At 36.9% G+C, this 10,674-nt stretch overlaps 3 protein-coding genes across 4 annotated transcripts; 1 reads left to right on the top strand and 2 right to left on the bottom strand.

The window, feature by feature from the left end:
• Positions 1-5: 5 nt before the first annotated feature.
• Positions 6-3,378, bottom strand: LOC105217026 (inactive pancreatic lipase-related protein 1). Its single transcript, XM_054228166.1, has 6 exons — positions 3,250-3,378; positions 3,031-3,133; positions 2,587-2,975; positions 2,330-2,524; positions 2,100-2,271; positions 6-147 (listed from the first exon to the last, which is right to left on the bottom strand). The coding sequence occupies exons 1-6, from the start codon at positions 3,293-3,295 to the stop codon at positions 30-32; spliced, it is 1,023 nt and encodes a 340-aa protein (XP_054084141.1). The 5' UTR covers positions 3,296-3,378; the 3' UTR covers positions 6-29.
• A 110-nt stretch (positions 3,379-3,488) lies between these two features.
• On the bottom strand, positions 3,489-5,281 carry LOC105217012 (endothelial lipase). 2 transcript variants are annotated; one of them, XM_011191810.3, is made up of 6 exons: positions 5,156-5,281; positions 4,981-5,092; positions 4,519-4,907; positions 4,269-4,454; positions 3,932-4,097; positions 3,489-3,863 (listed from the first exon to the last, which is right to left on the bottom strand). In XM_011191810.3, the coding sequence occupies exons 1-6, from the start codon at positions 5,190-5,192 to the stop codon at positions 3,644-3,646; spliced, it is 1,110 nt and encodes a 369-aa protein (XP_011190112.1). In that variant the 5' UTR covers positions 5,193-5,281; the 3' UTR covers positions 3,489-3,643. The 2 variants fall into 2 exon arrangements, with proteins under 2 accessions (XP_011190112.1, XP_028899174.1); XM_029043341.2 differs by having other exon boundaries at positions 5,150-5,277.
• Positions 5,282-8,147: 2,866 nt separating this feature from the next.
• LOC105217011 (glycerate kinase) lies at positions 8,148-9,898 on the top strand. The gene is made up of 2 exons (XM_011191809.3): positions 8,148-9,419; positions 9,484-9,898. Exons 1-2 carry the CDS (start codon positions 8,259-8,261, stop codon positions 9,817-9,819), a joined length of 1,497 nt encoding a protein of 498 aa, XP_011190111.1. The 5' UTR covers positions 8,148-8,258; the 3' UTR covers positions 9,820-9,898.
• The last annotated feature ends 776 nt before the right edge of the window (positions 9,899-10,674 follow it).

Genomic DNA, 10,674 nt, shown 5'->3' with positions numbered 1-10,674 from the left:
GCATATTTTCTGTAGATTTTTTTATTAAACTAGTTTCTAATTGTAGTATTTACAGCAGGTTTAGCTGTATTCAGTTCCACGTCGATAATAGGACCCTTGGCAAATGGCGCAAATGCTTCGGTTTGTAGAAAATAGGATCCAGAGGCGCTGGAAATTAGTGAGGAAGGGAGAGTTTCGTAATTATTTTTTATAATTTGTTGAATCTTTATATTTATATTTATTTTCATTTAATTTAATTTATTTTTTATTTTTAATTTCAAGAAAATTTCTTTCATTTCATTTAAAACACTGTTTTAATTTAGTTTAGTTTAATTTAATTTCATTTAATTTAATTTCATTTAATTTAATTTAATTTAATCTAATCTAATCTAATCTAATCTAATCTAATCTAATTTTTATACTCTCACAACAAATGTTGCTAAAGAGAGTATTATAGTTTTGTTCACACCAAAAACTAAACGAGTTAGATATAGGGTTATATATACCAAAGTGATCAGGATGAAGAGTGGAGTTCAAATCCGAATGTCTGTCGGTCCGTCCGTCCGTCCGTCTGATGAAACTTGGCACACTTATTTCTTGGCACCATAGGAAGGTTGCTTTCGAAAATGAGCAAAATCGGACCACTGCCACGCCCACAACATGGCGAAAACCGAAAAGACATAAAGGGCCATAACTAAGCCATAAATAAAGCTATGAAAATAAAATTTGGTATGAAGGATCGCACTATGAAGGGGCATATTTGAATGTATTTTTTTGAGGAAGTGGGCGTGACCCCGTCCCCTACTAAGTTTTTTGTACATATCTCGCAAACCAATAAAGCTATATAAACCAAACTTTCTGCAGCCGTTTTTTTTAGCCACTTCCTAATACAGTCCAAAAATGAAAGAAATCGGATCATAACCACGCCCACCTCCCATACAAAAGTTAGGTTGAAAATTACTAAAAGTGGGTTAACTCACTAAGGAAAAACGTCAGAAACACTAAATTTCACATAAGAAATGGCAGATGAAAGCTGCACTCAGATTTTTTTACAAAATGGAAAATGGGCGTGGCGTCGCCCACTTATGGGTCAAAAACCATATCTCAGGAACTACTCGACCGATTTCAATGAAACTTGGTTTGTACTAGTTTCCTTACTTCCCAATAATATGTTGTGAAAATTGGCCAAATCGCTACACAACCACGTCTACTTCCTATATATCAGAACTTAGAAGATGATCTGAATCGTTTACTTTACAATATATATAGTAAGCACTAGTGAAGATATCGGTGCAAAACTTTGCACAAATACTGTATTTATAGCGTGGCAGCCCATATCTCCGAAATCGGACCATAGGTTTTCAAGGCCCCATGTATCGAACATGAGGACCTCGGTGCTTCTAACCTAATATTATGGTTTCCAACTTTCAATGGACTTTATACAATATATATGACGAATATGTGGGTCAAATTGTGAATTATATAATATAAATAAAGTTAAATAAATAAATTGCGAGAGTATAAAATGTTCGGTTACACCCGAACTTAGCCCTTCCTTACTTGTTTAATTTAATTTAATTTAATTTAATATAATCTAATTTAATTTAATTTAATTTTATTTTATTTTATTTAATTTTTTTGCCTTAAAGTCTTCATTCGCGCTCAATGAGACGAATCTGTTTTATCGCAGAACTAAAAAATATTTTTTTCCTCCTCAATTGTTATTTCCTCCCTTAAGATTTGTAAGACCTCAAAATTACAATGCATCGTCCTTAGTCCGATTGGAACATCGGTATGGAAATATTTATTTTTTCGTTCTTTCTGAAGTGAAGTTCTAAGTTTTAAGTTCCTAAGTACGCTGAACGCTTTTTCCGGTTTTTATACCCTAGGGATTTACAAACTCTCTAGGTTTCCTAATCCGGCTCGTGATTATGGTCAAAAGCCAGCTTCAATGACGAGGACATGAGTTAAAAATATTTTAGTGGTATGATTTTCACTCGAAAGCATATAATTAATCCCTATGCAGCTGATTTCATTTTATTTCAGATTATTTTAAATTGATTTTAATTATTATTTATTATTTCAACGATTTTATAGGCAATAATCATTCAAATACTCACTTTCTCGACACGAAATAACCCATTTGGGTGTGTGGCACATCGGCATATTGACGACACTGCTGCATAACAAATTGCAACCACTCACCACACTGATAAGACCAGAAGCCACGAGCGCTGCCAATCGATTCGGCATAATAAAGCGGCGCACGAAAGTGATTGCAATTACGTATGCCTTCACGAGATTAAACAAGATTAATAAAGAATTAAACACACCTAAGAAAGTGACTTACGGCCATCCTGCACAATATTACAACCCGGCTGAAAGAACTTATCCAAATTTGGATAGAAATCCGCATGACCGCTACGATCTAACGTGGAATAGAAGAACGGATCTGTATGTATGACATCGACAAACTCGGCATCAGTGTGATCAAGCTTTTCGCTGCGATTATGAGTGACGAAAGCGGGACCGGCGGGATCCAAACCTAGAGAGGCATACTTAGAGATGGAAGAGGTAGAATGGAAGACTGATTTATCTTAAACACACCTGTTATACGCCGTAACGGTTGCCTCACACTATTCGCTGTCAAACCGGCGATTTGTGCGCCCAAACTGAAGCCAATCAAATGTATATCTTTATCGCTATAGATATCATTATCAATTAAATTATCTATGAGCTGCGCTAAACAGCGCGCCACGACGCGCGCATTAGTCACCGCCCACGGATAGTAGCAGGGGAATGCCGCTAGACGGCTGTAATCCACAGAGATCACATGGACGCGTTGGGTACGCAGTAGCACCGAACGCACTTCGAGATTCGGTGAAGCATACTGATTACCGTTAAAGCCGTGTATGAGTAACTTCAAAGGCCAGCGTGGCTCAAAGTCGGTGGTTGTGAGGTTTCGGGGATCTAAGAGTTGTGGTTCACTGGTGGCGCTGTGGAATATTTTTATGTTTTATTTTTTATTATTCTTAAGATTAAGGCACTCACTTTTTGTAGAGCCAAAACTTGATGTGCTCATTGGGACACTCATCGCGCACGTAAATACAGCCGAAGGGAAAGCCAGCGCCGATGTTACCGGCAGATGAGAGTGCTTTATATGTGAAATAATTTATTTCTATTAATTTTTTTAATTTAATTTTTTAATTTTTTTAATTAATTTATTTATTTTTTATACTATCACTTTTTTTCAAAATCAACTTTACTCACTTAAAACAGCAACAATTACGCACAAACAATTAATTTCACACCTCATATTTTAATTTTTAATTGATAAATGCCACACGCCGGCAAGAGAACCGTTAATTTTATACACATTAATATGTTAATCGGGCCCCCATAATTACTAGTAATGAAATTCATATTCATATAATCATTGAAACACATATCGAAAAGGCCGTTATCAACAATCAAGCTAAAGTCCAGGGTCAATTTAAAGTAAATCCACATAATGAGAAAGGCTTAAATATTTTATTGTTTAAATAGCTAATTGTTATAAATATTTACACAAGTGCGGGGGACTTAAACTAAAAAAAAAAAAACAATTATTTACTCATTAAATTCACTTCCTTTTGTCGCTACACTGAAATATTTTCAGCTACATTTAACTAAAATCGGGCGGTACATCCACTAGATCTGTGCCGTATTCGGCGCCGTGCCGTAGAAAGCGGCACATCAGCAGCTGATCGCAAGCCTCCTTGTTCATCATATCGAGATCGTAGTTGTCGCGCCAATTTGGCTGTACTTCTGGTATCTTATCTTTGTTGCGGCCGAGCGCAAATGGTGTGGAGTTCGATGTTTTGAGAAAGTATATGCCTGTCAGGCTATAAATATATATTTTTAATGATTTTTTTTTAATTTAATTTTCTCAGTTGTAAGGCGTGTGTTTTACCTTTTATCAATATGATAACCCATCATGCCATCATTCGAGTCTACGCCGCAAATATTTAAAATGAAATAAAGCCAATTCGAGCAACGGGTACTCCAAAATTCTTGTTTCGGATTGATTGATTCGGCGTAGAAGCGGGGAGCACGTTCGTGATTACAGCTGCCGGGTTCTATAACCATAGAAAAAAAATGAAGACGAGGTGTACAATCCAAGCAAAAAAAATGAAATGGAATGAGACCGAGATGAAAATGTTTAGGCCAAAATGAAGTTTCGGGACTATTTAAGAATTGCGGCAGTAGACGTTCCGTACTCTAGCACCGACAATTATTTCAACTCATACCTGCCTCCACTTCACAACCAGGTTGTATGTAGCCGAAATTTGGATAAAAGTCCACATGACCCATCGGATGCATCATGCCACGTCCGAGCACATCTGTATGTATGACGTCGACAAAATCCGCATCGTCTTTACTCAACTTGCGATCATTGCCAACGGTGATGAACAAGGGTTTCGCAGGATCCAGTCCTAGAACAAAGCACAATAGCGAAGGCATATAGTTAGCATCCACCACAACAACAACGCGTCTCACCAGTTATGCGTAGCAGCTTCTTCTTCACATAGTTTGCTGTTTGACCCGCCACTTGTGCGCCTAAACTGAAACCAATCACATGCAAATCTTCATTCTCCACAATACCCTGCTCAACGAGATTGTTAATCAACTGTCCTAAACAGCGTGCAGCCAACGGTAGATTTTGCACAGCCGAGGCATAGCAAGGTTCGCGCACGAGCGGACCATAATCGGGTGAGATCACATAGACATCCTCATGTTGCAGCAGCACTGGCCGTATAAAAGTGTTCGGCGCAAAGTCACGATGTCCTGTATAGCCGTGTATGAGTATTTTGACAGGTCGGCGTACGGGAAAATCGGACTTTTGTAGATTGAGCGGATCTAACTGCACGGGTGTGTTGGCTGTGGCGCTAAAAAATTGTGGATTTCACTTATTTATAATTAATAACCTTTTTTTTTGTTAAATTTCACTTTTGCACTCACTTTGTGTACAACCAGAAGGTGACATTCTCATTGGGACAATCACTTTTCGCGACAAAACAATTCGGATCGAAGAGTCCCTGTATGGGGTTAGCGCACAAAGAATTCAGTTGAACTAAAAAAATATATTTTTTTATTAATTTTCAAATCACTTAAAATATATTCACATTACTCGTACATAATATAACCGTTAGAATGACATTGAAAGCGCGCATTTTTCAACGTAGAACGAGTGCCAACAACAAACAACGAACGCGGTAGTTTTAGAAATGCCACACAAAATGCAGCGTTTGTCATGTATATAGTAAGCGCACCGCACACGATTTTCACGTACATAATTTGGAGCGACGACATGTATTATCACATAGTTGTAAAAAACAAAAAAAAAAAAAAAACCAAGCCAATGAGCTTCCATAATAATGTTTGTTACTTTTGTTTTTGTTTTTGTTATTTGCTTATTTTTTTTGTTTTAACAAACATTTAACACTTTCTATTACAAGTTGAATCTTTTGTTTTTAACTTTTTTAACTTTGCTGCTTTTTGTTTTGGGAGACTTTAAAATTATTTTAATAAACCACCCACATGCCATTGGTACCCACCACCAATGGTACCCCCAATGGAGAAATTTAAGTGGCTCAATGTCAATTTGATTTCGATATGGCTGTCAGTAAGTCGTTGGTATGCGGGCTTAGCGTTTTCCTTACACAGTTTTGCATTGAGGGCAGCAGTATATGAAGGCGGTCTGAGGTAAAATTCAATTCAATTTGCAATATGTTATTTTATAATTATTTATATAATTAAAAAAAAATATAATTATATAATTTAAAAAAATATATAAAATTAAAAATTTTAAAATGGTTCAAAAATTCAGATAACTGTTCATTGTTTTAATTTTTCATAAAGCGGGAAGGTCATCCGAATACTTTAATGTATAATCTGTATATTCGGCATTCCGAATACAATATTTTTTCAATTTCAAATTCAAATAAACAAATTTGAGCCATAAAACAAACAGCTGTTGTCAGCTTATTAGAAATGCTTAAATTTATCATAAATTTTTTCTTAACAATTTTGCATTGCTTTTGTGAAGTTCATATTTTCTAGTACACAGTATATGTGTTACTTAGTGCAAGGTACATTGAGCGAGATCGCTAATTAGAAACAGTTTTTATTGATAAAATATTCTATACATTGTGTAATAACACTGTACAACACCCGGCTGGGTATAGGGTCAAACTAACTTTTTTCAAGAGAATGAGGGATAAGTAAAAGTACTGTACACTCAGATTTTCGATGTTAGCCTTCACAATCGCATTATTTGCCTTCGAAGTTCGATATTTTATTTATGACTAAATGCGCCGGATAAAATTGATTTGGTCTAATACATACCCAGAAAAAATAGTACAGTGTATTTTTAGTGATTTTAAATTATATAATTTTTGTTTTTTAAATAGTTCATATGTTTAAAGAAAACCCCACTAAAAATGAAGCCGGTGAAAAATGAACGTAACCGTCAAGGGCGACCGTTATCGCGCCATGATAACCGACTATTTGATACCTGAAATTGAAGCTCGTGATCTCGGCGACAAGAAGACGGCGCCACTTTCCACACATTGCATCACTCAATGGATTTATTGAGGGAACATTTCGGTGATCAGATAATTTTACGTTTTAGGCCAGTGGATTGGCTACCAGCAACTTTTTTCTGTGGGAATATGTAAAGTCCAAAGTCCCCCTTCGATTCAAGCCTTGGAGCAAAACATCACGCGTGTCATTCGCCAGTTACCAGTCGAAATGCTCGAACGAGTCATCGAAAATTGTACTCAACTGATGAACCAACTGAGATGTAGCCGCGGCCAACATTTGAAAAAGATAATCTTTAAAAAATAAATGCCAAAGAATGTTCTTTCGAATGCTAATAAACATTCTCCATTAAATTGGAATTTTCTATGTTTTTTTTTTTTAAGTAGAACAACTCGAAATGCATCACCCTTTATTATGATGCAGGAGAGCTATATGAGTATTGCATGATTTTAAATGGAATGTGCAACATTTTGAAGTATAAAATCTTCTATATAATTAATTTTTGTTAAAATTTTATATTTTCCATATTTTTCAAACAATAAAATATAATTCCTAAATTATAATCTATATGTGTCGTGCACTAACCTTACAGCTTTATATTAATGTCTTCCAATAGGTAATATGCGATTGCCGTTCATGCATATTTGCAGGGGTACATATGCATGTTTGTCAATCATCCGCCATTTCGCTGTTGACACGAGCACCTTTCATTTGGTTGCGAAGGCTGCCGAGCACTTCTTAAATTAGCGAACACTTATTTTAATATCACTAAACTTTGATATTTAACGCATTGATGCTTCCCTTGCACCTCATTAATAATTAACACAAACTAAACATAATTGATTTACATATTCACATTTTTCTCATTTTGTTTCAATTGCCAATGGATTTTTACTTCCATTATTTATCACTTCAACTTTTAACCTTTGATTACACAAACACTTAAACAGTGAGGCTGCATTGTCTTCTTTTGCATAAAAAACTTTTGAAGGAAGAGGTGCTTAGAAACACATTACTGCGCACATTTCATTACACTTTTCCATTATTTGGAGCACTAAATGATTCTTGCATATTTGCCTTGATATTCACAAACTATAATTTTCTCATTTTAAACTTCCATTTGTGGCCGGCCAATGGAAATTGCTTGCTTGTACTTCCTTTTCCACCACCGGAATAGGAAGTGCGATATTATCAACGGAAAACACTTATAAGCAATATTTTTAACACATTTCACTTTCCCATACACTAATTCCCCTCGTAACCAACAATTAAAGCGTTTAACACACAATTTATTTAGTAAAAACTAGTTTTCACTCAGAATACGCAAATTCACGACGAAAAAGGCACGCGTTCTTGAAAAACTGACGTTTTATTTCAAGCGTCCGACATACATATTAACAAAGAGCCGTTAGATGAGCGAAAAACTTTGCGCACAGATGGCGCCGTATAACTCGTTGTATTTCGTAATGTAAATCAAATGAGGCAAAGCAGCTGCTTTTAACTGTACAGCGCGCCATCTAGTAGTGAAACACTGCATGCTTGAAGACTGATGATTGTGGAAACTGACAGCTCTCAAACAGCTGTGACTGAAATGATAAGTTTATTATCAAAATAAGTACTGATTTAATATGTAGTGATAAGAGCTCATCACTAGCTACATACATGTCTTAAGTAACACTAACTAAAGCCTACAAGTCATGTCAGCACAATTGCAACACATACAAAATCTACGACACATCTTTCAACGTTCGGTGGAGGCTGTGCGACCGGCACAGTTACTGAGTGAGGCCAACCAATATACGTTGCGGCCACAGGTGAGCGAAGATGGACGTCGCTTGAGCATACAAATACAGGGTAAAACTCTGGATATAACACATAAGCACTGTCATGTTGTCGGATGTGGTAAAGCTGTGCTTGGCATGGCGGTGCAATTGGAAAAATCGCTCGACAAACGCTTGGTTAGTGGTGTGCTGAGCATACCAGAGGGTACAAGAGCGAGATTTCAAGATGTGCCCGAAATGCAATTGTCAACAAATACCGTGCTGGATGTTATCGAAGGCGCACCAAACAATCAGCCAGACGAGCAGGCACTCGAGGCGGCAAAACGCATAAAGACACTGGCGGCGAGTATGACGGAAAACGATATACTCTTTGTGTTAATATCAGGTGGTGGTTCGGCATTGCTGCCATTACCACGTCCACCACTTACACTGTCCGAGAAAATGCAGTTGGTACGGCGTTTAGCCAATTGCGGTGCAAGCATTGATGAAATGAATGTGGTGCGTATTGCTTTGTCGGATATCAAAGGTGGCCGCTTGGCGGCTGCTGCACGCAATGCTTTTGCAGTTATTTCGTTTGTCATCAGCGATGTCGTAGGTGATCCGGTCGATATAATAGCTAGTGGACCAACTTGTACTGTTATAACAAAGCGTACGACAGCAAAGGAAGTTTTGGAAAAGTATGAATTATTTGCTGATTTGCCTAAGCATATACGTCAACTAGTGGAAGCGACAGAGGCTAAAGAAACGTTTCAATCAGCACACAATAACTCTGTTTATGTGGTGGGTGTCAATCGTGTTGCCACCGCGCAAGCTGTGCAGGAGGCGCTCAAGTGTGGCTACAATCCATTTATAGCCAGCACAACGATTGAGGGTGAAGTGCAGCAGCTGGTCAGCAAATACAATGACTTCTTACAAAGCATTTGCGATTTTCGTGAAGGGAAACTGGCTGAAAACGATTTGAAAAGTCGCTTTCCCTTCGATACACGCATTTTCCAGCATTTTTTAAAAACACTGCTCATGTGTGAGCGCACGAAAAAGCCGCTGCTATTGATTTTGGCTGGTGAACCGACTGTTAAGGTGCGTAACTATATGATTATCTCACTACGCAGCAATTAAATCTTATTTTTCATATTTACTATAGGTCACCGGCAGCGGTTTGGGTGGTCGCAATCAGGAGTTGGCTTTACGCATGTCTCTCATCGCACATGAGAATGCGGATTTTAATAATGTTATCTTTCTCTCTGCCGGCACTGATGGCATTGACGGTCCAACGCCAGCAGCGGGTGCTATCGGTTGTGATTTAGTGATAAGCGACTTTTTGGCGAACAACTCGCATAAACTGAGTGATGTACAAGCTTTCTTGCAGCACAGTGATTCGTATAATTTTTATAAAAATCTGAATGCTGGTGAATATCATGTGCTGACCGGCCACACCGGCACCAATGTGATGGATCTGCAGTTGTTGTTAATTGTGTAGCATCATTATAAAAAAGTTGATCGATTTGTTTGAAGAAAAAAGTTATAATATATTCTAAACTAAAGTGGCATCAAGAAAATTTTTTTTGAGTTTGTTTCTTCTTTTCTATAATTTAATTTATATTAAAATATAGCGATCTGAAGATTGTCTGTGACATATCTTCGGGAATTGCATAGAGAATGGGCAATAAGTTCCGTGGCAAGATAGTCCTTAGATCGTAATGAGATTGGCTTAGACGAATCCGATCGAGATCTATAATTTAAAAACATCCAGAAAATGGGATCTAGACAACTAGAACTGACTTAGATTTATTCGGCTAAGGACTGTTAACTTGGCATGATTCTTCACAATGATTTGAGAACTGTTTTCAGGCTAAATTGGCTAGCTAGATGAAGAAAATAGTAGTAAATCAGTGATATAAAAACCCCTGCTACTAGGAGAACAACAACAACATGTTCTACAGGTCCAAGGGAGCATGATCCAGACGCCGAACAGAAGTCAGTCACTCAACACACAAAATTTTGCTTAGAGACCGACCAGATAATTATAATTAATCTACAAAAAAATGTTTGCTTCAAAAATTGGGGCAAATAAAAATGTTATTGAAATTATTTTTATGGCGAGCAGAAGAAACTTCCTGGAATTTAGACAGTAAATTTTTCAAAGCACACGCCGACGTACAGACATTTTATGACTCTTTTAATTTACATACCAAATTCTTCATAAAATAATTAAACATAAATGGGCTAGTTAACATATTTCTGACTGACAGTGTACAGTTGTGTTCAAAATAATAATAGTGCGTGTGTTAGAGTCTTAACATTGAAATTGGAAAAGAGACGAAATATATTATGG

Source organism: Zeugodacus cucurbitae, chromosome 3 (genome assembly GCF_028554725.1).
Source record: "Zeugodacus cucurbitae isolate PBARC_wt_2022May chromosome 3, idZeuCucr1.2, whole genome shotgun sequence".
Lineage (NCBI taxonomy): Eukaryota > Metazoa > Arthropoda > Insecta > Diptera > Tephritidae > Zeugodacus > Zeugodacus cucurbitae.
Note: the sequence above shows the minus strand (reverse complement) of the source record. Positions and strands in the feature narration are given on the sequence as shown.

What these genes read in the sequence shown, in the direction of transcription:
- LOC105217012 (XM_029043341.2), bottom strand. Translation starts at nt 5,192, where the DNA reads ATGCGCGCTTTCAATGTCATTCTAACGGTTATATTATGTACGA. An exon ending in ACCTTCTGGTTGTACACAAA is followed by an intron (nt 4,908 to 4,980) that starts GTGAGTGCAAAA and finishes ACAATTTTTTAG; the next exon opens with CGCCACAGCCAACACACCCG. An exon ending in GGTTATCATATTGATAAAAG is followed by an intron (nt 3,864 to 3,931) that starts GTAAAACACACG and finishes ATATATTTATAG; the next exon opens with CCTGACAGGCATATACTTTC.
- LOC105217011 (XM_011191809.3), top strand. Translation starts at nt 8,259, where the DNA reads ATGTCAGCACAATTGCAACACATACAAAATCTACGACACATCTTTCAA. An exon ending in CTGGTGAACCGACTGTTAAG is followed by an intron (nt 9,420 to 9,483) that starts GTGCGTAACTAT and finishes TATTTACTATAG; the next exon opens with GTCACCGGCAGCGGTTTGGG.
- LOC105217026 (XM_054228166.1), bottom strand. Translation starts at nt 3,295, where the DNA reads ATGAGGTGTGAAATTAATTGTTTGTGCGTAATTGTTGCTGTTTTAA. An exon ending in TAATATTGTGCAGGATGGCC is followed by an intron (nt 2,272 to 2,329) that starts GTAAGTCACTTT and finishes AATCTCGTGAAG; the next exon opens with GCATACGTAATTGCAATCAC. An exon ending in GGTTATTTCGTGTCGAGAAA is followed by an intron (nt 148 to 2,099) that starts GTGAGTATTTGA and finishes ACTAATTTCCAG; the next exon opens with CGCCTCTGGATCCTATTTTC.